The sequence below is a fragment of the Lepisma saccharinum genome, chromosome 6, assembly GCF_977018435.1.
Source record: "Lepisma saccharinum chromosome 6, izLepSacc3.1, whole genome shotgun sequence".
NCBI lineage: Eukaryota > Metazoa > Arthropoda > Insecta > Zygentoma > Lepismatidae > Lepisma > Lepisma saccharinum.
Genome location: NC_139234.1, coordinates 11,020,672 through 11,047,881, shown reverse-complemented (window position 1 = coordinate 11,047,881; position 27,210 = coordinate 11,020,672). Strand labels below are relative to the sequence as shown.

Sequence of the window (27,210 nt, the reverse complement as noted above, 5' to 3'; positions counted from 1 at the left end):
TATTGATAATATTGCAGAAACAGAATATACAGGCTTGGTCACTTACTTTTTATCTACTTCTCCACACAATCGCCTTTGACACTGAAGGACTTGTCATACCTCAACACCAATTTATGACATCATCCTGTATTTCCTCATTACCTGCAATGCATTTACCAGCAAGGCGCTCCTTCATCTTCAGGAAAAAGTTAGTCTGAAGCTGCATTGATTATCTTGAATGATGGTGTGGTCCATCTTTTGTTTCAGTGCATCCATGATGACAGAATGCCGTCCTGATCACTCCCTGTCATGAACATTTGTTCACCCATTCTTAAACATTATGCACCACTTCACGAAACTTGCCACATTCATAACACCTTTGTCATTGATTGCAACAAGTATGATGAATGTCACTGGACCTAACATTTTCCACCTGCAAAACACAAATCATGCAAAGATTTGCAATGTGTGTGTTCATTGTTATAGCTTGTTACACTCACCATCTGCACCAGGCAAGTATCTACACCACACTGACCATAGCGAACAAGTGACCAGCTGCAACAAAACAATTGCGCAGGCTATATGCACAAATGTTCTTTATTTTCCGAATGACCTACATATTTTTGAGTGGAAATAGAAAAACAATGGCTCCACTTGTGAGAAGCACCCTTACATATTTACAACCTGCCTTTTTATTAGTCACAGGTTGAATTCCGTGAATTTTTCAGGTGAAAACCCTATAACAATGGCAAAAAAAAAAGTTTGGCAACAAGAGTAATATAGTAGAAAACAAAGAAGACAGGCTTCCATTAAACATGAAATGAATAATGAATACAATACTTCTTTTTCATTTTCTTTTTTACTTCCTCCTTTCACATTAGTAAAATTCATTCATGAATGAACACCAGAACAAAGTATGAGTTGCATTAACTAAATTATATACAAAGTACATGTGAAATTATAAAAAAGTGAAAGAGAAACATTGGAACATAACATCAGTACACAAATATCACAACAAATAATACTGTAATTGTTCACTACAAAAAAGGAAAGGAATCAAATAGCCAACAATTGCATGGGCCTGATTCCAAATTGTGTTTGTTGAATGCTCTCAGTTCCCTTCACCTTAGCACCATATCTTTCCATATTAATCTCCTATCCAATCAATCCCACATGACACATTGGCACACATCAATGGAGCAACATCAACATGCATATTAGCAACAATCGGTTGCTTATATCTGTTCACTCAGGTATGTCAACACTCAGGCAATCTTCCCCCATGTTACTTGGTGATGTCTCCACTTCTCCTAATTCATTTGACTCACTACAAGGAGAGAAAAAAAATCATTACATGGGATACAAATTTGAAGTGAACAAAAAATTAACTCATTAGCTCTCTTAATTCCACAATTGCACTTCTTACTTTATATTTACATTTTACTCACATTGTTCCTGATCAAATTTGCTAATTTTGAATAACATATTTAGAGACAGGTCCAGGTCATCTGGAAGTATTTAAAGAATTGCCAAGAATGAAATATTAAATACACCTTCACTCTTTGTTAAATAAAAACACCAAGTTTATTTCCATCAAATGTATATGATGATAAAGATATAATTGGTATAACTCTACAGTGGAACCTTGATTTTACATTTTTCAGGTGACCAAGGCAAAATGTAAAATCCGGGCAAAATTTTATAGTATGCTCTGTTGGTACTATGAAGATTGAATGTATAATGCAGAAAAATGTAAAACTGGAGAACAGAAAATTGGAGTTACGCTGTATTTATCTGCATGTTTGTGTCGATGGTTCTTTATTACCAGCATGCACTTTTAATTGGACATTATCCATTGTGTATATCTCAGTCTACCAACGGAAGATAAAGATGATAATACTAAAGATGATTTTTATTCAGAGTTAGAACAGGTCTTTGATAAATTTTCTCAGTATGATATGAAAATTCTGTTAGGTGACTGTAATGCACAGATTGGCAAAGAAGAGACATTTAAACCCACGATTGGTAAAGAAAGTCTTCATGAATTAAGTAATGATAATGGTATAAGATTGATTACTTTTGCAACCTCAAAGAATTTAATTGTGAAAAGTACCACTTTTAAACACAAAGATATCCATAAATATACCTGGTCTTCTCCAGATGGTAAAACTCATAATCAGATAGATCATATTCTCAATGATAAGAGAAGGCATACTAGTATAATTGACGTTCGTACACACAGAGGTGCGGACTGTGCCAGTGACCATTATTTAGTAATTGCTAAATTAAGAGAAAGACTCTCAGTGTTAAATCATAAGCAACAAAATCTAAAAGTTCTAAAATTTGATACAGGAAAGTTTACTGATGAAAGAATTAAGAAAGATTACCAAATTAAACTGTCAAATAGATTTGATATTTTGCAGGATTTAAATGATGATGAAAATATAAATGAAACAGACGTAAATAAGAATTGGGAGCACATACGTAATGCAATAGAATTAGCAGCTAAAGAAAGTATAGGATACCATAAACCAAGAAAAAGTAAGCCATGGTTTGATAATGAATGTCATAATCTAATAGAAATAAGAAATCAGGCTAGACTTAAGTGGTTAAATAACTCTGATGATACAAATCTAAACAATTATAATAGAATAAAGCGAGAAGTTAACCGCACGTTTAGAAGTAAAAAAAGAGATTACTTGAAAAGCAAAATTAACGAAATTGAAACAAACAGCAAAAATAAAAATATCAGAGATTTATATAAAGGTGTAAATGAGTTTAGAAAGGGGTGGCAACCTAAAGTAAACTTGATAAAAAATAAAGACTGTGATTTTCTAGCTGACCCAAGCGATATTCTAAATAGATGGAAGAACTACTTTAATGACCTTTTAAATGTCCATGTAGGAGATAAATCAGAAGTGAATGAAGTTCACACAGCAGAACCTTTAGTTCCAGAACCTAACTTGACTGAAGTTAAAGATGCTATTAAAAGGCTAAAGAATAACAAAGCACCTGGCATTGATTTAATACCAGCTGAGTTAATTAAATATGGTGGAAATTCATTAATATGTCAAATTCATAAATTAATTTGTTTAATATGGAATAAAGAAGAAATCCCTCAACAGTGGAAAGAATCCATAATTGTTCCTGTGTTTAAAAAAGGTGATAAAATGAACTGCAATAATTACCGTGGAATTTCTCTACTCTCAACAACATATAAAATATTATCTAACATTCTTTTAACAAGACTAACACCATATGCTAATGAAATTATAGGTGATTATCAATGTGGATTTAAACGTAACAGATCAACTACAGATCAAATTTTTCACATCAGACACACACTTGAGAAAAAGTGGGAATATAATCAAAATGTCCATCAGCTATTCATTGATTTCAAAAAAGCATATGATTCGGTCAAAAGAGATAAATTATATAATATATTAGTCGAGTTTGGAATACCTAAGATGCTTGTTAGTATGATAAAAGTATGCACCAGTGAAACAGAAAGTAAAATTCGTGTGGGCATTAATATGTCTGACAAATTTACAATTCATGATGGGTTAAAACAAGGAGATGCATCATCTCCATTGCTCTTTAATTTTGCCTTAGAATATGCTGTTAGGAAGGTAAAAGAAACTAAAGAAGGACTAAAATTAAATGGTGTGACTCAGTTGTTAGCATATGCAGATGATGTAGACTTACTGGGGGATGATGTGAATACAATTAAGAATAATGCTAAAATATTTTTCAAAACTGCTAAAGAGATAGGTTTGGAAGTTAACAAAGAGAAAACTAAATATATGCTTACAGGCAGAAACCAAGTGTTAGGAAATAATCAAAATCTAATTATTGATAACAACTCGTTTGAACCAGTTTCCAAATTCAAATACTTAGGAGTAATATTAACAAATGAAAATTATATTAAAGAGGAAATAAAAAATAGGCTTAATTCAGGAAATGCATGTTACTTCTCTCTTCATAAACTTTTGTCTTCTCATTTAATATCTAAGAAACTAAAAGTTAAAATATACAAAACCGTAATTTTGCCTGTAGTATTATATGGATGTGAAACTTAGTCCCTTACATTGAAAGAGGAACATAAATTGAGAGTATTTGAAAATAAGACCCTTAGGAAAATATTTGGACCTAAAAGGGATGAGGAGACAGGTGAGTGGAGAAGGTTACATAATTTAGAACTACATAATTTGTATTCATGTCCAGATATTATTAGAATAATTAAATCAAGAAGACTTAGGTGGGCAGGCCATGTGGAACGAATGGGAGAGGAAAGAGGAGTTTACAGGATTCTTGTTGGGAAACCTGATGGTAAGAGACCTGTAGGAAGGCCAAGACGAAGATGGAGGGACAACGTTGAGATGGACCTAAGGGAAATCGGTAGGGATGGAAAAGAGTATATAGATCTTGCTCAAGATAGGGAAAGATGGAAGGCCTGTGTTGCTGCAGCCATGAACCTTCGGTTATAAGAAGGCTAGAGAGTTAGTTAGTTAGTATATCTCAGTCTACTATATAATATAACTACATTTCAAGGAGTACATGTCACCCTACTGATCCAAGTAAGTCAAACATATTTTTATTAAAAGTGAAACATCTTCCTGTAGATCTGTGTTAAAAAAATACATTTTTGGAATGTTTGTTATTTTGTATATTATTTTTTTTTTTATAATATTAATTCTAAAAGGAACTTCCATGTTTTATCAACAACTTGAAAATTAAAACAATTTAGGCTATTAAGGAGGATCTTTAAATTGTAAATTATTGCAAAGATATGTCCTGGGGATTTTTGAACAAAATTACTGTACAGGGGAAGCACATTTTATTTTGTTACAAGGTTAGTCAACCAGAGGACAGACTGGGAATTTAACCTTCCTCTCACTTTTTGGTTAGCCAGTTCCCAAAAGGTGGTTCTCTATATGAAATAACCGTGGGTATTTATATTAGGTGGTTGGTTACTAAGTCGTGCGTCAGGCTAACTTTGCAGCAGGTTTTATGTATCAATCCGCGCGAGAACTGAGCTCAGAATCTTCCGTGCCAGTCTTGCCTCAACCGCCGAGCTGCTTACATCGCAGACAATGAGAAAATCCACAGTATTGCCAACCGCACAACACATCAAAACCCGCATGCATGTCAAGCGGAATATATTTGTGTTTCTTTTTGTCTCCTGAAACATAATATTTTAGAAGTACTTTCTGCGCATAGATTATTTAATAAATGTGTCATTACTTAATGTAAGTGTGAAATATCTTCGAAACATGAGAGCATGTGTGTATATTTCGAGCACGCAAAAAGAAAAATGAACAAAGATAAAAGTAAACAACGATAGGTCCTCTTGAATTTAATGACAAATTATTGTTTTTGGTTTAGAAAGAAATACATTTATGAAAAACATGGTTACTTCGTTCGCAATACACCCGTTACTGTAAGACACTTCAAGTTATACCAACAAAGAAAAGAATGATTTGTTATTGGTAATATATACAATCAGGTGCATTGTCTGCTGCTATTACTCTGGTTTCAATTTAGCAATCACTTCACTAAACCAGGATTCAAATCTTGGACTGTCCATTTCTTGCTGACAATCACCCTTCCCTTTCTTTGCATGGAACAGTAAATATGCACCTTCAACAAAGACTTCATTGCTGCCAGTGGGTGAAACAATAAGCCTCCCCCTCCCCTCTTCTTTTCTTCAGCCCTGGCGGTGGCTTTCAACGGAGGTATATAAAAAAAAGATTCAATGTATGCCTCCCCCACAGAGTTAAAGCAAGTCTGGTCCAAATAATAAACATGTTTCTTCTCACAGCGATATCTTTTAATATCGTGGAGATTCTCTTGTCGTCAAACAACAAACAATTGTTTCCTCTTCCTAAACTCAAACCGCAAATCATTCAACACCCATGATACAGTTGCACTGCACATTGACGGCAAATCACCTCATGCCCTGTTTTACTTTGATCCTTTGATCTTGTTGCCGTAAGGAGGATTATGCTTTTGAACAACTTGCTGGATTTCAAGAACTTTTCTCTTCGGATGAAGCCCAAAATAACACTTGCTGAACAGGAGACCTCGATTCAGCCATTCTGGATGCTGTATAGCACGATTATTAATCACAATAAACAAAGGGTTAAAATAGTGGGATGTGCAACACTGGTATCACAGATTTCAAGCACTCTGCAACGTATTCACTCTTGCTCGACTCGCTCTTGATCTTCAGTGATTCTTCAGCGCAATACAAACTCCAGTTGGCGAATCTGTGGATCCAAGTTAGTCTTCACAGTGATTGACACCGATCAAGTACATACCTGTTCATGAATGTATTATTTTGTCTGTATTTTACAAATTAAATAACTGTCTTCTTGCAAGTATTCAGTTGTGTCGGAATAGAACCTGTCTCAGTGGAACTGTATTCTTCACGCACGTTTGGATCTACATATGCGAAAACCTGCTGCAAAGTTGACCTGACACTTGGCTTAGCACTATCCAGGCAAATATCTGACAAATCTGAGTTTAAATCATCTTTATTCCAAGATTAAAAGGTATACAATCTAACACTAATGACTATGCAGAGGGCTTGGTCTAAGCCTACGCATGGATGACCGCAGGAATTTTTTCAGGGAGGGGCAACGAAGGTATTTTTTCCAGGGGGGGCAAGCAAAGCACATTTTCCCCAAAAATAGTGTTGTTCCCTAAAACACATTGCTTAAATTTGAATTTATGGTGTTCATGCAATAATTAACACATATTATTGTGGTTAAAATGAAATTATATGTGTGAAATACATAATTTTTGGTTAACTTTCATTTCCAAGGGGGGCATGCCCCCCCCCCCCCTTTGCCCTTCCTTCCCGATGCGCATGAGCCTACGTGACAAGTCTGATCATTGGTACAGTTGAGAAAGTTAATATTTTTCTGAATGTTAGTGACAATGGTTCCAGTGATGGGGATTCAAATGCACTCGAGAGCTTGAAGTTTAAAATGGGAACTGACAGCTGGAGGGGACATACTGAGAACTAAAAATGTTAATTTGTGCATAATTCTTAATAGATGACAATTAATATGCAATAGTAAATATCATTATTATGGTGGTTCTTGTCTTTATGCAAATAATCCAGACTTTAATCTCCGATAGATCTAAGCTTTCGATGTTGACCCAGCTTTGTGATGACAATTGGTGAGCAATTTGAAGGGAAGTAGCAGACTGGTATAGACTTCATATACTGAACATGTACGAGGTTCCTGTGGTGTGTACAAAAACCACAGGGTCCTCTTAAAATGATGAAAAATGTAATTCACAGCTCTATATTCAAGCAGCCCCCACCCTTTTCTGCAAATCTTAATTTAAAATGTCAGCAAATATTCACAAACTATATACAAGGGGAAGACAGGTAGTGTAAGGTTCCCTAATTTATATCTAATGTTCTATTCCAGTCAGGCTGCTTATTGACTGGGATGAAACTTAGATATTGATTGGTAGATGGCAGTGGTTTCCAATGTCAGTTACACTTGTGAAAAAAATACATATTCAAAATGACTACTACACTGGTGAACGGAACATATATATCAAGTAGGGAACCTTATTTTCTGACTTCTCCTCATAGTTTAGTTTTAGCTTACATATGAGCCTATGTTATCCAAGTTTGCTTTCAAATTGTATTGTACTATATTCCTCTTTTTTTGGGCGAGAAAAGTATTTCCAGTAAATCTTAGGAATTCTACTAAAGGTATTTTGTGTCATCTCAAGGCTAGAGGAATGAACATGCCAACTTTAAATAACACCAAAATTAAGCTCTGCTCTGGCTCTTGATGATTCCACTTGGAATGGAATGTTTTCAAATGCAAAATTCACTATGTGCCATAATAGAAACATGGCTGTCATTTCTAAACCACATACAAAAATATAGTAGGACTCGGCCACAAGACCTCCTGGCTTGGAGACTCTGCCAGTAGCTCTGCTACCTCCAGTAGAGCATGGAATATTATTGAAGCTCAAGAGAAAGGAAATAGTATGAGCAGCACATTCAAATATAACAGCAGAGTGATTGTATTACATGGAGCGATGAGTACAATTGAAAAAACGGGGTCGATTTTTACCAAGTTAGGTCAAATATTAGCACGAACATACCAAAAAAAATAAATCAAGCATTCGGAAGATTGGAAGAGACCAAAAGGACAGGATTGAGATAAACATACAGAAAACTACATTATTGTAATATCTATCCAAAAGATGAAACAAAACGAAAAACAGGACTTGGTGATAAGAAATGTGACAATTAAAGGTACAGAGAATTTCAGGTATTTGGGAATGATGACAAGTAAGAAAAACAATACAAGTAATACCACATATGATAGCATGAAAGCAGGGAATGAAGTATATCACAGTAGTGAACAATTAGTAAAAAATGAACCAATCAGTAAAAAGGAATAAACTACAATACCAGGGTTGTCCCAAAAGTTCGTGGCCTGACCAGGAAAGCGCAGGTCGTATAACCTCGTGAAAACTGCATGTTAGTATTATGCTCTTCGTAAAATATTGAACAAAGTTTCAACATCTTCAAAGTAAGTCTTTTTTTCTTCTTTTACATGTGCTGAAAGTAGTCAAGGTGCGAGTTTTATTTGAAATATAGAAACAAGAAGTTTGTGCTGTGATTAAATATTTATGTAGGAAAGGGCTGTCAGATAAAGAAGCTCACGAGGATATGGTGACAACATTAGAGGAGGCAGTCCCTGCCTACAGTACAGATAAAAAGTGGGAAGCTGAATTAAAAGATGGGCAAACCAGCACTGAAGGCGACCCTGGCCAAGAAAGACCTATGAAGATAATCACTTGGTAAAATGTGGATAAGACACATGATTTGGTGATGACGACAGAAGCCAGATTGAAGAGGCATTAGGCATTCAAAACACAACAGTTGATTGCATTCTGACAGAGTACTTGGAACTGAGAACGGCTTCCACCTGCTTGGTGCTTAAACTTTTGACTGCAGATAAAAAGGCAGGGAGGAGGTGGGTATCCATGGACAAACTCTCCCTCTTTGCAGCCAATCCTGTATATTTCATTCAACAATTTGTGACAATGGACAAGAATGAGCTCATTCTCCCACTCTTAAGAAGGCCAATGCTGTTCCTTCTGCAGGGAAAGTGATGGTGTCTGTTCCGTGCGATTCTGAGGGTGTACTGCTTGTAGATTCCCTGAACCATAACAGGAAATATTATACTAATCTTGTGAAGCAACTGTGAGGGGCTAAGAGAAGAGGGAACTTATCCAAAAAAGTTGTTTCATCAGGACAATGCTCAAAGTCACGGGTCCTCATTCTGAGTGTGGGGTTTACTTGGTACTGCAACTACCCTATTCACCCAATCTAACCCCTTCAGACTTTCTAAACCTTCAAAGTACCCATCTGGTGCACATTTTAAGTCAGATGATGATGTCATAGATGCTGTCACCTCATATCCTTCTACGAGGAGGGCATGAATGCATTGAAATGTTGAAGTAAGTGTATGAGGGAAATATGCTGAAAAATAAAGGAAAGTTCTTTTCTTTACCTCATCAAGAAGAGGTTATGAACTTTTTGGACAACCCTCATACATATAAAACTTGAATATGACCTGTGATTAAATATACTGCACAAATATGGACCATGACAAATAAGGAAAATGCCTTCTGGATCTTGAAAAAAATATGGATCAAATAAGGTAAATAACAAGTGGAGAATAAGAATAAATGAAATGATAAATGAAATATTAGAATCTGTGGATGAATTGATTTATTTTACTTCATGTTTCTGCCACTTTTAGCTAATTGTCAAGATGGATAAATGGCGATAAGATGATTTGGTGGAAGGACAATCACACTCACATGTGGACTGGACACAACATAAGTCCCACAGAAGATTGTACTGACTGTGAGTCACAGAGGATTGTACTGACAGAGGATTGTACTGACTGAGTCACAGATGATTGCACTGACTGTGAGTCACAGAGGATTGGACTGACTGTGAGTCACAGAGGATTGTACTGACTGAGTCACAGAGGAATGTACTGACTGTGAGTCACAGAGGATTGTACTGACTGAGTCACAGAGGATTCCACTAACTGTGAGTCACAGAGGATTGCACTGACTGAGTCACAGAGGATTGTACTGACTGTGAGTCACAGAGGATTGTACTGACTGTGAGTCACAGAGGATTGTACTGACTGAGTCACAGAGGATTGCACTGACTGTGAGTCAAAGAGGATTGCACTGACTGAGTCACAGAGGATTGTACTGACTGTGAGTCACAGAGGATTGCACTGACTGTGAGTCACAGAGGATTGCACTGACTGTGAGTCACAGAGGATTGCACTGACTGTGAGTCACAGAGGATAGCACTGACTGTGAGTCACAGAGGATAGCACTGACTGTGAGTCACAGAGGATTGTACTGACTGTGAGTCACAGAGGATTGTACTGACTGTCAGTCACAGAGGATTGTACAGACTGTGAGTCACAGAGGATTGTACTGTGAGTCACAGAGGATTGTACTGGCTGTGAGTCACAGAGGATTATACTGACTGAGTCACAGAGGACTGTACTGACTGTGAGTCACAGAGGTTTGCACTGACTGAGTCACAGAGGATTGTACTGACTAAGTCACAGAGGATTGTACTGACTGTGAGTCACAGAGGATTGTACTGACTGTGAGTCACAGAGGATTGTACTGACTAAGTTCAGAGGATTGTACTGACTGTGAGTCACAGAGGATTGTACTGACCGAGTCACAGAGGATTGTACTGACTGTGAAGTCACAGAGGATTGTACTGACTGTGAAGTCACAGAGGATTGTACTGACTGTGAAGTCACAGAGGATTGTACTGTCTGTTAGTCCATATGCCAGAGCCTTGTTAGTCTGCAAAATGCAGTCAAGGGTGTGCTAAGTGGATGTGAGTTTGACAATATCAAGATATGGTCATATAATTCACACACACACACAGACACATATATATCACAATACAGAATAAGATGGATAGGATGGAGGCAGAAAGGTTACGAACGAGGATGTTACATGCATGAATGGATTCAGCTAAAGAAGGAAAGATCTAGGCTGACTCTTACCTATCCAGCGAAGGTTCATTGCTGAACATTTCTGTTGGGACAGTTGGCGGGATCTTCTCTGGAACCAATTCCAGGTAACTCTGTCGAGACTCCAGGTGCCGCTCAACTTCCTCTGGTGTCATGTGGCCGTCAGAGATCAGAGAGGGAGGGAGACTCGACACAGATTGCTGCAGAAGGCACAGATATATCAATATTCTTACATATCCAGAAGAGATGAGAAAAACACACACCATATGGGCTTTAGTATTTTTTCTTGTTTTACCTAGCTTATCTGCCACTTGTAGCTAATTGCAATAATGAGGACGAATGATGATTAGATGAAATTCGTGAAGGAGTAACTTTCAAAAATAACACCCATGCTGAGGTAGGGATTTGAGCTTAGGGTCCTTGGTGCCAAGATCATACATATTCAACCACCGAGGTGGTAAAACATCATGCAAATTCGAACACACTTCCTGCTTCTTACAAATACATAGAATGTAAAGAACTTTATTCCACTGCTTCTTCAACATTCTTAAAGTGCAACAGCTCCATCGGTCAATGTGTTTAAATAGGACTGCAAATGACTTATTTTGTGACCTGTCTAAGAAGAAATTGGTTATGAAATATTGGAAGGGCAAAGTTCACAAGCACATGTAAGTAGTAACTTCATCACCTTTAAAAAGAATGTTTATGTGAGATGCAATTTACACAGTAAATTATGAAGTGAGGTAATCAGCAGTACTTCGCTAAATGTTAGCACAATTACAGATTTTCTCTGATGAACATGTGAAAACAGTGTAATTACAAGTGATTTTCTATTTCAAAAAAACTTCTGAACTTGGAATTTCAAGTATGAAATCATTGCACATTTAAAAAGGTTTGAAACCATCCCAACCTTTAGCACCTAATATACGTAGTCATTCTTAATGAGGTCATGGACTCTAGCTGCAAGGTGTAAAGTAAGGTCGGTAAGTTTCAAATCTCAAAATTCCTCTAGTAAGAACTCGGTAACAGGTCCTAAAAAGAATATGCCTGTAAGCACACTGTTTATACACCTTTATTACATATTCTGCAGAGAGTAAATATGCAAACTTATAAAAACAATGGCTCCACTTACACACCTGATGCAAGCTGTTTTGCTTTGGGAGTTTAGGGGTTGACTTCTTTTTCTTCATGCCAGGCTGGTGCTTAGTGCTGACTCCTGCATGTTGACTCAGCATGGAAAAACTCTGGCTTGTCAAGTCAAGCTTCTTCCTGCAGTTAAAAGTTTAAATGTCATCAGTAGGTAAAATGCCTGTCAGTGTTCAACCAACAATTAATTTCCTTGAAAAGACACAATTCTTAATACAGGTATGGGCATAATTAGCTGACGGTTTTAAAATAGCAGAAGTAAAACAAACACATTTCTATTTCATTATTTATTTATTTGCACAAACGTTATGGGGAGAAGTAGATACGTGTATAATTACTAACATGAAATTATGAATATATTAATGAAAATCTGGTAGAATACTATGGTATAGTTTCAATGTTATACATGTTAAAATCTATAAATTTTCTGAACAACTTACCAGTAACTAAATACAGAGAAACTAGTACTCACTTTATCCGTGAAACTGTTTATCTTTATTCTATTAATTTCAGAGAGCCAGAAAGGCTAATATATTCAACAGTTCAGTCAGTCAGATTCCCCAAGACAAAATGCAACCATAGTTTAGATGCATGCACATGATTGAATACTTTCCAAAGGAATATTTCAATTGGTCGGGAAATAAATGTGATGCCAAAAAGCTTGTCGGCTTTATGCTTAGTTGCTTAATTAGGATCAGACTTTCAGTTTAAAGCTGGGAACTGTATCTGGAACACTTGATTACAAGATGATGGCCCACAAAAGTGACTGTTTTGCTCTAGCATCAAAGAGAAAGACAGTGGAATGGAGGCACGTCAAGAGCATCGGATGCAATTACTTTTTTGGCTTGCGATGTGGGCCATTTGATCACCAGTGGTAACTTTCTCAAGAAAGGAGAATTTGAATTATTCACATGAGCGTCAAGCAAACCCACATGCTCATCATTCAGTCATATATTTTCAATCAACAGTGTGTCTGTCTTCATACTGCAAGATGCAATAATAAAGCAAAAAGGTTGCCAGGCACTAACCACCGAATCATGGTTGCCACATCCCATCCTTTTCAACTACAGGGTGAGGCAGAAGTCACAAATCATAGGCCATCTGACTGACATGCAGGAACGTAGATTCAGGTGACAGGGTGGTGAATTCAGGTGGGAATTTTTCCAGTAACGTCCTTGCATGGAACGGCTCTGGGGTTTACCCAATCTCTAATAAATGGGTACCTGGGAGGGTGGCTAGAGCATGGTGATAATCACATCAAATCCACAAATGGCCAAAATTATGAATGTGCAGGTGTAGGCATGCCTTTACCTTGATCATAAAGATATGTAAAGAATAAATTATGTTAAGTTATGTGTCGACCAATGTAGAATCTGTAATGCACCAAATATACTCAATCCGAAAGTCTCCAAAATTGGCCTAGATTACTTTCCTTTTTTATCTATGTCAACAAGTTAAACACAATTATGAATCTAAAAGAAAATATTTCTAACAAAATTCAGGTGTTAGCTTTTTATTTAAGTCACAAAAAACACTAAAAATTAACAAGTTTGTGAAGCTGAAAATGGTGGTCATTTCAAAAATACAGTGGAACCCCGATTTTACGTTCCTCAATTTTACATTTTCCCCGCACTTGGAAGCACCCGTACTCCTGCAAGAATCATAACATACACACACATCTTCATGGTCCCAACATAGTACAATAGCATAAAATTTTCCTCGATTTAACATTTTCCCACATTTTAATTTTACATTTTCTACATTGGGACAAAGAATGAATGCATAATGTAGGAAAATGTAAAATTCAGGTTCCACTATATATGGTTTACATTTTTTACGAAATAAATGTAAATAAGAAAAAGTCTTGAGTTTTAAAACTTGACCATGTCTTCTGCCCCATTCTGAGAACTTCTGCTCTTAATGAAGTCAAAATGTGTTCCCTACCTCTTAGCCAAATCAGCCCGTATCATATCCCCCTCGTCAGATGACTCAGTGTCCTCGCTCCCGCTGGACGACAGCTCAACCTTCTCGTACTGCAACAGCCTGTCCAGCAAGAAGCTGCGGTCCCTGCCTGCCTTCAGCAGCCGCCTCTGGGTGGAGCGCAGGGCCTCTTGAAAGCACTCATTCTCCTGCAAGAATCATAACATACACACACATAAGGCAGAAAATCTAAAAATGCAAGTTCAAGTTAAACAATTTCCCAAAAGTCACAACAGAAATATTTCACTGGGTCTGTACCCAGTAGGGGTACCTCAAGGTCAACCTTCATATATATATCTATATCTATATATATCTATCTATCTATCTATCTATCTATATATATATATATATATATAATGGATAAAAGCAAGGAGGGCCAAAAGGGCTAAGTAAAAATCAAAGAAGGTAAAAGGAAACACTCACCGGACAGTAGAAAAATTCAAAATTTTCGCTAATTTCATAGCATCATCGGTGTGAGGAGAAATAGACGGAACCGGAAGTTGGGGCCCTGCAGAGTTGCCAGGTCCCCATCGAAGAAGAAGCGGTGCGTAGAACGAAAAAAAACACTGTTTCGTCACCAGGCTCGTCGTAAACTGTGAGTGTGTAGGATGACTTGGGAGGGGGGTCGGGAGGGTGGGTGAGGGTTGGGCATTAAGGCTCGTCGTAAACTGTGTGTGTAGGATGAGTTGGGAGGGTGGGTGAGGGTTGGGCATTACTGGGTGGCCTTGTTCAAGCCAGGTGGAGTGGTTGCACTCATGGCCGATATATAGGCCCTCTCCCATCTTTTGCGAACAGAGGTGTTGGCTGGTTGGGGTAGGAGATGGATGATCTCTACCCGGAAGCAGTCGTTGAAACTGATGTTGTGGTGGTTGGTGTGGACGGCGACAGTGAAGTCCAGGTTGTGGGTGGAGGAGCGGTGGTTATTGATGCGGAGGTTGAGGGCCGTTGATGTTTCCCCCAGGTAAAAATCACCACAGATGTTGCAGGTGAGGATGTAGATAAGGTTTGAGGCATGGCAGGTCCCTTTGGGATGGAGGGTAAATTTGCCAGTGGCCGTGTGCACCTGGAGGGTGTGAGAAGTCATGAGGATGGGGCAGGTCTTGCACCTGGGGCGGTTGCATTTATGGGCAGGGGGGTGTTGGATGTGTGGTGAAGGAGTGTTGTGGACCAGGATGTTTTGGAGGTTGGGGGGGCGTTTGAAAACTACTCTGGGTTTGTCGGGAAATATGTTTTTGGTTTCGGGATCACTGTGGAGAATTGGGAGAAGAGAGTGCAGTGTGTGCCTGATTTTGTTGAGGTGGGGATGGTATTGGGTGATGAGTGCAGGTGGGTTGGTGGCAGCAGGTTTCTTGGTGGTGGTGGTATGTGAGGCAGCTCGCGATATTTGCTTGGTGACCAGGATGGAGGGATATCCACGGTTGACCAGGGCCTGGTGTAGGCAGAGGTTATAATTCTGGCGGGAGGTGGGTGAAGTGTTCAGGTGCTGTCCCCTGAGGGCCAGAGAGAATGGAATTGCTTTTTTGGTGTGGAACGGGTGGGAGCTGGAGAAGTGTAGGTATTGCATGTGGTTGGTGGGTTTTATGTGGATGGAGGTAGTCAGGTGTCCTCCCTCGATGTGCACGTCCACATCCAGGAAGGTGATCTGGTTGGGGGAGTGCGTCCAGGTGAATTTGAGGGAACGGAAGTGGTTAAGTTGGTCCAGGAAGGCTGACAAGGATGGTTCTCCATGTGTCCAGAGCATGAAGATGTCGTCGATGAAGCGGAGCCAGAGGAGGGGTTGGAGGGGTTGGGTAGCCAAAAACTCTTGCTCAAGTTTGCCCATGAAGAGGTTTGCATAGGATGGGGCCATTCTGGTACCCATGGCTGTACCTCGGATCTGTAGGAAATTTTGGTTTTCAAAGGTGAAGTTGTTACAAGTGAGGACAAGGTGGGCTAGGTGGGTCAGGAAGTTGGTGCTGGGGTTGTGAGGTTTGGGTCTGCTATTGAGATAGAATTCTATGGAGCGGAGGCCATGGGAGTGAGGTATGTTGGTGTAGAGGGAAGTGACATCAATGGTGGCAAGGATGGTGTTTGGGGGCAATGGTGGGAGGGTGCTGATTTTCTGGAGGAAGTGGTTGGTGTCACGGAGGTAGGAGGGCAGAGCTTTCACAAGAGGCTGGAGATGGGAGTCAACAAAGGCTGAGATTCGTTCTGTAGGTGAGTTGTAGCTGGACACAATGGGTCTACCAGGGTTGCCAGGTTTGTGGGCAATAGATAGAAGGTGGGGGTGCAGGGATTGTCGGGTATTAACATGGCGGTGGTACGAGCTGTTAGGCCTTCAGGGGGGCCGCGGGTGTGGATGAAGTCCCGGATATTGGTGAGGTGTTCGGCGGATAGGTCAACTGTGGTGGGTTTGTAGGTGGAGGGGTCAGCCAGCTGGCGGTTGGCTTCCGCCAGGTAGTCTTGAGAGTTCAAGACCACCGTGGTGGACCCCTTGTCAGCTGGGAGGATTTTGATGTTGTGGTTGTTGCGGAGGTCTCTGAGAGCTTTCTGTTGGGGAGGGTTGAGGTTAGGTTGGTTGTGAAAGTTATTTAAGAATGAGCTGTCAGAGGTGATGGAAATGACGGCAGTGATGTATCTTTCCAAGGGGTGGTTGGTGGGCAGGGGGGGTGGATCTTGGGAGGAGGGGGGGCTAAATTGAAGGAGGCTCGGATGGGTTTCACTGGTAGTAGTTTGGAGTGAGGGATTTTTGGCCCAAAAATGTTGCCATCGGAGGTTGCGAGCAAATGTGTGTATGTCAAAAAGTAGACGGAATTGGTTGGGGGGAGTTGTGGGGGAGAAGGTGAGGCCTTTGGATAAAACAGCTATTTCCACCCACAACCTGGACTTCACTGTCGCCGTCCACACCAACCACCACAACATCAGTTTCAATGACTGCTTCCGGGTAGCGATCATCCATCTCCTACCCCAACCAGCCAACACCTCTGTTTGTAAAAGATGGGAGAGGGCCTATATATCGGCCATGAGTGCAACCACTCCACCTGGCTTGAACAAGGCCACCCAGTAATGCCCAACCCTCACCCACCCTCCCGACCCCCTCCCAACTCATCCTACACACACAGTTTACGACGAGCCTTAATGCCCAACCCTCACCCACCCTCCCGACCCCCCTCCCAAGTCATCCTACACACTCACAGTTTACGACAAGCCTGGTGACGAAACAGTGTTTTTTTTCGTTCTACGCACCGCTTCTTCTTCGATGGGGACCTGGCAACTCTGCAGGGCCCCAACTTCCGGTTCCGTCTATTTCTCCTCACACCGATGATGCTATGAAATTAGCGAAAATTTTGAATTTTTCTACTGTCCGGTGAGTGTTTCCTTTTACCTTCTTTGATTTTTATATATATATATATATAGTAGAAAGGGCTTTTCTGGTAAACAACCCTGTACAATATATGAACACTTAGATTAAAGCAAATAAAATAATATCAATTTTTGTTTCTCATACTGTATATATGAACTTACTATGGAAATGTTTGTTGAGTGTGTTAATGAAACTATAATAATTTCAGTAACGTTTATTTCAGTGAAAATAAAACATGCTGGATGTACTCTACAATTGTAACTTAAAATATTTTTTATAGACTTTGTAGATGAATTTGGGTGAGTTTGTAATGATACTTTGCAAAATATCATCTGCCATGTTCATTTACAGTTTAACGATAATGACACTATTTATGGTTTAACATGATTTAATATTTTGTATATTATTGTACACAAAATGTTTGCTGTTTTTGCCTATAAAAATTATTTAATTTTAAGCATGTGAGCTTCACCCTATCAGTACATATATTTTGTTTCCTTTCTTAGAGCCTATTAAACACCATTCAATGATTAGGAGATTGAGAAACTTTCACCAAAGTGATTGTGATATCTACAGAATCCTTATGTACATTATTTTATAAAATATTTCCTTGAAATGATTTAATCATTTAATTATTTCTTTAATCACCTGATTTAAATTAATCCACTTTGGTTGCCAGTAGTATAGTAGTAATTCTCAATAGCATCATCTGTCCATATTGTGCCTAAATTGTACACACAATCAAATTACCAAGTTTATATTACATCAGAAGAAAAAACCCTTAGCAAAATTTAATGTTATCATCACATGGGTTAATATTTAATTATTTTAACCCTATGCTCCAGTTCTACCCTTTCACAGGCAACACTAACATCTTAGCATTAGGGGGAGGGGGTCACTTTAGAGGGAGAGATGTGTGTAGAGTTAAAAAAAAAAATAACACTTATTATGTTGCATTTCATGTGTATAAAATATCTGGGACATAACCTTTCTTTGAGTTGGTGATTGAAATCCACTTTATGCACAGTAGGGCTAATCGGGACTGGACCTACAGTTTAAAGTGGGATCCGAACCACTATGTGCCTCCACCGGGTATTGAACCCGGGACCCCTTGGTCACAAGGTGACGACGAACCCTTGTTTGAAATTCTACACTTTTTTTTTACAATTATAAGCTTACCGATAATTTTCAAACAACACTTCATTCCCTCTCAACAACTACTAAACAATGAACTAGCAACACTGAGCAGCTTGAGAGGGGTAGGCAACAATAGAGGCAGGGTGAGCAAGAGAAATTCTCGTGAAGAAACATTTATGAAAAAAAAATCTACTACAGATCATCCACCCTTATAGTTAAATGTCCTAATAGACCACCATGGTTACACTAATATTTCAATTTATTTTCCTTATTCATGTACGGCAAGCACAGTTTAGTACACTGAGGTGAAAGAGAGATATTTCCTTTGGTATCGTATTGTAAACTCTTCTCTGATATGCATCAGGCAGATACTGGTGCCGGTGTATCAGTATCAATAAGTATCAGTTGGACTTGAATCAGAAACTGGCAAACACCTTTCCAGAGTGCAAGTGCCTTATGGAGTCTGCAAAGATGCCACGGGACACTTTCGCAGAACCTAAATATCACGGGAATTATCAAAATGCATAATAACAATAACCCGTGGTGCAATAGCTCGTGAGGGCCAGCACCTACCTACCGACTGCCAGTCTCACTCTCACCTGTCGAGGTGGAAGATTATACAACCAGTTACTGGGTGACGTGCGGTCAGCACAACAAACCTCCAGTCATTGTAGGTTTCCATAACTGGGTTAGGTTAGGTAGCTCCCCAATTTCATCGCAATGATGGGTGGCCACCAGTCCCATACACAGATCGAAAACTCAGGAGAAAAAGTTGTTAAGTTTTCCCCAGGAGACTAGAATCTAAGTGCATCTCGTAGCTGGAGCCCAAAGCATGAAGCCTTAGACCGCACGGCCAGTGTGGGACTATAAAAATGAATAGTTTTCATAAATTGTGCAACAATATCGTGGCGAGAAATTGATTTTGTGACTAAATGATTGTCTCATATAAAGTTATGGATATTTTCAAGCAAAATTGTGGTGGATTGATATGGTATAGTACAAATGGAAAACTTCTATATAAAAATTTATAAATAGTCTGAACTGCTACAATTTTCAAGTATCTGTGTTGGTGGGAATCCATGGGACAACAATGTATCAACATCAATATGGGTTTTGCCTCATCCCCACACAGAACAGAAAAGAAAGGAAGAGCTAATAGTATTTTTCCAACTATTTCCTTACATAAATAAGGAACTTGAGCTTCCTCTTCAGATTCCTGTACTGGGTCTTGTAATTGATCATCTCCTGAGAGCTCTCTCCTTCTGGGTTGGCTACCATTGTGGAAAAGTTCACTGAAAAGAGAGAATGCATGAAATGAACACATTCAAAACACAATCAGTACTTGCATTTCGGTAATAAATTTTCAGTCCATGAACATCTATATTTTTTTGGTTTCTGGACATCAATAAGATGTTACAATCATGCACCTAAATTGTTTCATGACTATGTTATGTCAAATAAATTTATACAGGGTGTTCCGTATAGGATGTCGAATTAGAAAATTAAATAAAAATACGGAAAATATCATGAAAATAGTTATATTTCACATATATGTAAGCAGTAACATCTCCCATTTACGTATGAAAGACAATGTCTGGCATGTGCCCACCCCTACTGAGTCTGCATGCATTTATATGCTCCACAAAATTATTGATAACCCTCTCGCAGATGTCTGTCCCGATGCCTCCAATCACTCGTATGATTTCCTCCTTCAGTTCAAAAAGGATTCGTGGTTTGTTGGCGTACACCTGTGATTTCACAACCCCCCATAAGAAGAAATCACAGGGTGTAAGATCACATTCCACCTGCCAAAACCCACACACCACAGTCGTTCTCAGTGAATGGATGGATTTCACGCTCCTGGATTATTCGAGGATTTCGGAAGGAAACCACAACAAACGAGTCAAAGCAATTGAGGCTACATTAATCGGCTTGACAACAGATGCCAACATTGGTAAGAACAGGTTTGCCAACCTCAAAACAAAACAATAACACTCGATTCAAATTCGGCATCCTATACGGAACACACTTTATTTTACTTTTTGATTACATTAAGGTTGTTTAATTTAAATGTAGATTACAAACAGGGAAGTAGAGCAGTGATTGGACCATTTTATTGCCACTTTTGGATAATCACAGTGTTGGAGATGGTGTGGCAACATGATGAAATTGATGAAGGGACACTCACAAAGAACACCCATGGCAGGCTAGGATTCAAACCCGGACACCCTAGTGCCATTGCATTTTAATGCAACATACAAAGGCTGTCGCAGAGAAGGTGAGACAGATTTTTTCCTGGCTTGGCAACACTGCCTATGGTTTCGGCACTAGTCGCGTCGTGTAGGATGACTCATTCTGTTTCCGTAGCAAGTTGTCACATGTTGCGAAACCACGTTAGTGAGCAGCTGTGTTGATTTACATGGAACGTGTTTCATTTACACCTCCAGGTTTTTGTGTATAACATTGCTTTTCGTGATGAATATTCAAGATGAACAGCGACATGCCATAAAATTATGTTGGCATTTAGGGAAAAGTGCTGCAGAAACATATGCAATGTTTCCACAGGCATATGCCGATCAAGACAGACTGAGTAGAGCCACAGTATTACCAAGGAGTCATTGAGACAATGCGCCAGCACGTAGCAGAAAAAAAAAACTCCTTCATATTGCACCACGATAACGCATGCCGGCATACCGCGCGGGCTTTTCAGGATTACACGACGAAGAGAAAAATAGAAATTTTCCAGCATACAGCCTGGACCTTGCACCCTGCGACTTTTGGCTATTTCCACTTTTAAAGGCTGCTTTACATGGTGTCATTTCATGACAAAGAAGTGATCACCGCAGCGCAAGTTTTCTTCAGTTCGCTACCTGACGACGAATTTTCAAAGACATTCACAAAGTGGCAGGGGCGTATGGACGCTTGCTTAGCTGTCAATGGTGCCTATTCTGAAAAAGATGTACGTCTACTCGATATGGCTGATTCTGAATAAAAATCTTGTGGTTTGTAATTTTTTTGTTTCATTTTAATGATTCTTGGAAGGTTCATGTACATGCTTGTCTTTTAACTGCTACGCAGTCACGACTTTTTGACCTATTGCGATAATTTTGGTCTCAATCGGCAGCTATTCAACCAAATTTTCACCCTAGTACATTTGCTAGCCAATGGAGGTGGCCGTTTTCCTATACAGGAATTAGTCTCACCTTCTCTGCAACAGCCTTTGTATAATTTATTTCAAGTAGCTCCTATATTCTTACATGAATAGGGAAGACAGATCAGGTTTGGGTCTCTTATCATTATAATTTCACTTTCACGTACTTGTTTGGAGTTCTTAGAATCATAACTACTAATAATGTCTTGAGTATGGTATTTACATGTGAAAAAAAATGCTTCAGACAGTGGCTGTCATTTGTACAATTTATGTCTCATGATATATTTACTATCCACGTAGGAAGTGAGGAATTTCTTACTGTTCATTCATACTTACTTCCAGTTCTCTACTTTTTAGGAGTTTCATAATTTTGCACATTAAAAAATTACGAACGCAATGTACGTACAATTGACTAGGTTAGCTACTGTCAAAAGTTGACTGCTGTCGCTCGCTCCAGCTGCAGCACAAAGATGATGGACACACATGCTTTGCTGCCCCGCCTGAGGAACCTCGCTGGGAGCACTACAAACAGATGGGTGAGGAGTAGAAGGATCAGGGAGGGAGGGAGAGGTCGTGATCTTTAAAGACCCAGTGAGGAAGCACCAAGAGTTCCCTCACTCAGTGATGCTAACCCCTGCAAAATGGTACTAAACCTGCCACAGTTTGATCTTTGTTGGCATCTGGCACCCTGCTTTTGGCATAATGGAAAAATCTAGTATAATCTCAAAGTGAGTATCTGGGAGAGGTAAATCTAATTCAAAGGAATATGTTTTCAGGAAATAAAAATAAAATTATATCCAAATCTTATTTCTACATCACTAGCGGACATGTTTCAAATAAAATGGTGTGGACCTACACAGCGACAAACGTTTTACAACCATGTCACGATCCATCCTCTACCTTTTCTTTATCCTGTCCGATTTTGTTCGTGAGGAAATTGTATGGCACAAAATTGGTAGAAGGTTGGGGGTAAACAAACAATTTCCTCAAACCCTTTCAAGTTCTAGGCTGAACCCATTTCGTTTGTTGAGCCATTCTACACAATTTTGTGGGAAAATTAACAATATTACTTAACTGTAGTAAGTAATAAGCAACAAGTCCAAACTCTCAAAGAAAATGCATAATTGAACTTAAAACTATAGTTACCTGAAAAAAATAATTAATAATAAACCCCAGCACAATTTAGAAGCATTTATGGCATAATTTCAGAGTTCAAGGAGCACTTTTTATTATTCTCAATTCACACAATGACAGGGAGGGGGACAACATCGAAATTCTTGAAGAAAAGAAAATATATCGTCAATGCTATTTTCGTAGGTTTTTATAGGATCACATTAAAATATTTCATAGTTCAAGTGGGGCAAGGACCCCTTGTCCTACCTTGTCCATGAGTCTGCAGCTAACATTCTAAATGCAATGGATAGTACAAGCAATACGTGTAACATTAATTGAACGTATTTTTCAAACCTTCCTCAGTTTACCATAACTTCTTCCTACACTCAAAAAAAGCCACAAGTTGCCACTGCATAAAAATGCATAATTTTACCTTTAACTTTAAAAATAATTAGCACATAAAATCAATGTGGCCACATTTGAACCATGATAAAATGCAAGTATAATTCCCAGTTTTCAAGGAGAACTTTCCAAAAATTCAAAGGTAAAAGCAGATGCTTTCTCTATTTCAACCTTACATATTACCGTCTCTTACCACCCACACACACAAATATCTTAACAATATAAAGAGTCTGTGTGATTTCAATGTATTCAATTAAACGGTACACATATTTAAAATATTTAATTTAAGGTGCGAGGTTTACATTTGCCATTTCACATACTCAGACTCGAAATACATCTATAAACACAAGTCACAAAGGACAGGATACATTAATCTACGAAAAATTGTTAATTGAATTTAAGTGTTGCATTAAGTATACTTTATGCACAGATAGGCTTATCACAACTAGACCTACAGTTTAAAGTGTGATCCGAACGACTGTGCAATGTGCATCCACCAGGTAATGAACCCAGGACCCCTTGATAGTGATGACCTTAATATTATGCCATCGGGGAGACCCCTAAAAAAATAGTTCATGGAATAAAAATTTCAATTCGATAAAAATAAAAGATAAACAGTCATAAACTTGCCTCAGGGCATTTATAAATTCAATGGCATTCGGATTAATAGCAATTTTTCACGTCTACAGAAAAAAATTTGCCACAATTCAAGCATACTTCCGATACATTAATTCATGCTTAATTCCTGGAATTCAAGGAATTCCCGGTGAGTAGCCACCCTGAAAATACATATTTCTGAGGAAATAAATTTTAGACATTACACACAAAATAAAGTTTACAAATTCTTTGTATAAATACATATTTTCTATTTAATGAATAAAATACATAAATTAGTAAATTAACGGTAACAGTTCATTATATCGGAGACACTTTTCTTCAAATTTACAGGCGAAACTACTTACGGAAATCAGTTTCTGTAGAATTGTTGAAGTTCTTCGAGGTATTTTCTTTCATCTTTCAATCTATTTCAGCCGGAAATCAATTCCCGTTGCTTCAATTTAAGCGAAAACTTAACCTCGCTGTTTTTTAACTATGTTTGCCTAACCTAACTGAACCTAACCTAACCTTCAGTGAATGGTCCATGGGGCTATCGTGGACGGTTATACGATCCCAAATGGTTTTTGGGGCTCGCACCATGACGTGCGTTCCGTTACAATTCGAGAAATGGCTTATTTTAGTGTAAAAAATTTTTCTAATCGTGTGAAAACCTTAATGGCACCTTCAAAAAAGTTATGCAATACACAATTGGTAAGTACGTACCAGACGAAACACAAAATATCCGATTTTAAAGTGTCTCCGATATAACGAACTGATACCAAATTAACTATCCTATTTATTCAGGACTCCACAATATACCAGTCACTACTGTCAGTGTTGTTTTGTAAACAATGTGGCAAGGTAATTCATGCAGAACAACATTTTCAAGTCACGCAGCACTTGTCAGGAATCAGACATTACAATGCTGCTTTACATGTGTGTTCACTACAAATGCTAATAAGAGCCTAAAAATATTCGGTAATTGTTTACTATCCTTCGGACACCTATAACTCCTGAGTTTCGTCAATTTTTGACATTCGTACTTACCTATCAAGGAACATTCCGTGTATGGTTTTTGGGACTATCATCCGGAATCGGTACGAAATTTAAACAAAAAAATTATTTTTGTTTGAAATTTTTGACTCAAATTTCCCAGCGATTCCAGGCTCCGCCCCTGGGGTAATTGACCTACCGCCCCCAACCGCTAACACCGCTCCGCTCCGGCTTTTTCTATAGACTACCTGTTAAAGGCATGTTAGAAATTGCCCGGAGTCACCTGCCCCCAATTGAGCCCCAAACTTTTAAATTTGAAGAAATCCGTTTCCAGGATACGGAAAACTTACCTGAATTTCACAAAAAAACACTTTCCCAATGTTAGACAATACTACAGGAACTTATTACAGTAAGTAGTTTCTTCTGTAGAAATGAAGAAATCTGTCCGAAGGATAGTAAACTAGTACCAAATATTCAAATGTAGGACCTTCCAATTTTGCGATATTTTTAGATTTAAGTACAAACTGTTGCAGCGAGCATACAGTCCACTGAAAGAAATAAAACAATATGGTTGTGATAAACTTCCTGTCACAATACATGCACTTTTGTGCCACCCGATAAATTCATGTTGTGTAAACACTAGGCCCCCAAGAGTGTTATGAAGAATCTTTGGAAAAAAAATAGATCGGTATGACTTGAGATGACCGGACCCCTCTCAGATTTTCTTCATATTTGACATAGTCACTAATTGAGGCCTCCTAATCACGAATCTGAAGTTAAAATTTGTCGGAAACGTCTAGAAATTGCGAACAACTGACGCTAGTCTCACGAACCATTGGTGCTAGCCCCACAAACCATTGGTGTGTGGTTAGGTTAGGCAAACATAGTTAAAATTTTGTGTCGTGGTAGTATCAGGAATATATATATTTGCGTGTGAAACAAAAAATTTCGCGAAAATCGACGGTTTCCATTCCAAAAACTAACGCCTTATTTTCGCTTATTTTGCAATTTCTAGACGTTTCCGACAAATTTTAACTTCAGATTCGTGATTAGGAGGCCTCAATTAGTGAGTATGCCAAATATGAAGAAGACAATCAGCGTGGTAAATCGCAAGGTTATTTTACAATTTCTAGACGTAAATGTATAATTTTAACAAGCGACCGCCAAATATGAACTACAGTTACGTCATCAGGACACCGAAAGTAGTAAGTAGGCGAAATTTTATAGAAATTGAAGAGTGGTCCGGTATTGTAAACTCGTTCCCATATTTCTTGTATTCGACCATGAAATGCTATCCTCGGTTATGCGATTTTTTTTACTTCTTAACCCCAGGCTCTAGTGTTGATGTTTTAATTCCGAATTAATCAGGCATTCTTTACATGGTTCGATTTCTATTTATGTCGAAACCGTTAGCTTCCTACCGACCAAATAAATGCATGAAAAGTGCAAAAATCAAATCTGGAAGCAGTAGTACACAACTTTCTGGGTAGAGGGGGGACAGATTTGAAAATGTGTTGGGTTGATCTGGGGAAAAAGTCGCGAAACCTTTAATTTTTCGTACTTCATGACAAAATAGATCTTCCATTTAAAACATAAAAAAACACAAATGAGATCATCAAAGGCATGCAACGCTAGAAAAATCAAATGTTTCCGACGAGTCACGACTATACATTATACTTTGTTTCTAGTATGTAACCTTAAATACAGGAATTAAATACCATACTACCTGAAAAATTACTTAAACAGTAAACGGGTCTTATTTGTATCTCAAATAATGTTTACCTGATAAATTATGATGTTGATTTACAAACTTGTTTACTTTTATTCACAGACTTCCTTTGCAGAGGGATCATACAAATTGTCCCATTCCATGCAGCAGATACCTTTACACGAACATGCGACGAGGGAATAATGGCGAGCATAAGATGGACATTTCCACTCCGAATATGAGATACTTTTTTAATCTCTTCACATTTTACGGATAATGACACAAAAATGAGTTGTGCAAAATATCTCTGCGATAATTGTTTTGGTGCTTGAGAAATATGCTTTCAAACATTGCTGAAATTCATGTCTTACGTCGGGGGGGGGGGGAGTGCCAGGATAAACGTGCCAATAATAATGACATTATTATTACTAGTAGTAGTAGTAGTAGTAGTTGTTGTTGAGTTCTTGTTGAGTTGGTGTTTTAAGTCCATTTTATTCACAGTAAGGCCATAGAATAGTTCTATGGTAAGGCTCAGTGGCGCAGGAACGGGGGGTACAGGGGTACATTGTATCCCCGCAAATTTTTG

At 38.5% G+C, this 27,210-nt stretch overlaps 1 protein-coding gene across 3 annotated transcripts; it reads right to left on the bottom strand.

The window, feature by feature from the left end:
* LOC145988566 (uncharacterized) lies at nucleotides 1-26,783 on the bottom strand. Of its 3 annotated transcripts, none has more exons than XM_083123510.1 (6): nucleotides 26,699-26,783; nucleotides 19,843-19,952; nucleotides 14,145-14,329; nucleotides 12,191-12,323; nucleotides 11,088-11,254; nucleotides 1-1,306 (listed from the first exon to the last, which is right to left on the bottom strand). In XM_083123510.1, exons 2-6 carry the CDS (start codon nucleotides 19,936-19,938, stop codon nucleotides 1,225-1,227), a joined length of 663 nt encoding a protein of 220 aa, XP_082979636.1. In that variant the 5' UTR covers nucleotides 19,939-19,952; nucleotides 26,699-26,783; the 3' UTR covers nucleotides 1-1,224. The 3 variants fall into 3 exon arrangements, with proteins under 3 accessions (XP_082979636.1, XP_082979637.1, XP_082979638.1); XM_083123511.1 differs by lacking the exon at nucleotides 26,699-26,783 and adding an exon at nucleotides 23,782-23,850; XM_083123512.1 differs by lacking the exon at nucleotides 1-1,306 and having other exon boundaries at nucleotides 11,084-11,254.
* Nucleotides 26,784-27,210: the final 427 nt, after the last annotated feature.

Excerpts from the sequence above, each read along its gene's own strand:
- LOC145988566 (XM_083123510.1), bottom strand. The coding sequence starts at position 19,938 with ATGGTAGCCAACCCAGAAGGAGAGAGCTCTCAGGAGATGATCAATTAC. Across the intron at positions 11,255-12,190 it reads AGCAAAACAGCTTGCATCAG|CAATCTGTGTCGAGTCTCCC; the intron begins GTGTGTAAGTGG and ends TGCCTTCTGCAG. Across the intron at positions 1,307-11,087 it reads AATGAACCTTCGCTGGATAG|TGAGTCAAATGAATTAGGAG; the intron begins GTAAGAGTCAGC and ends CTCTCCTTGTAG.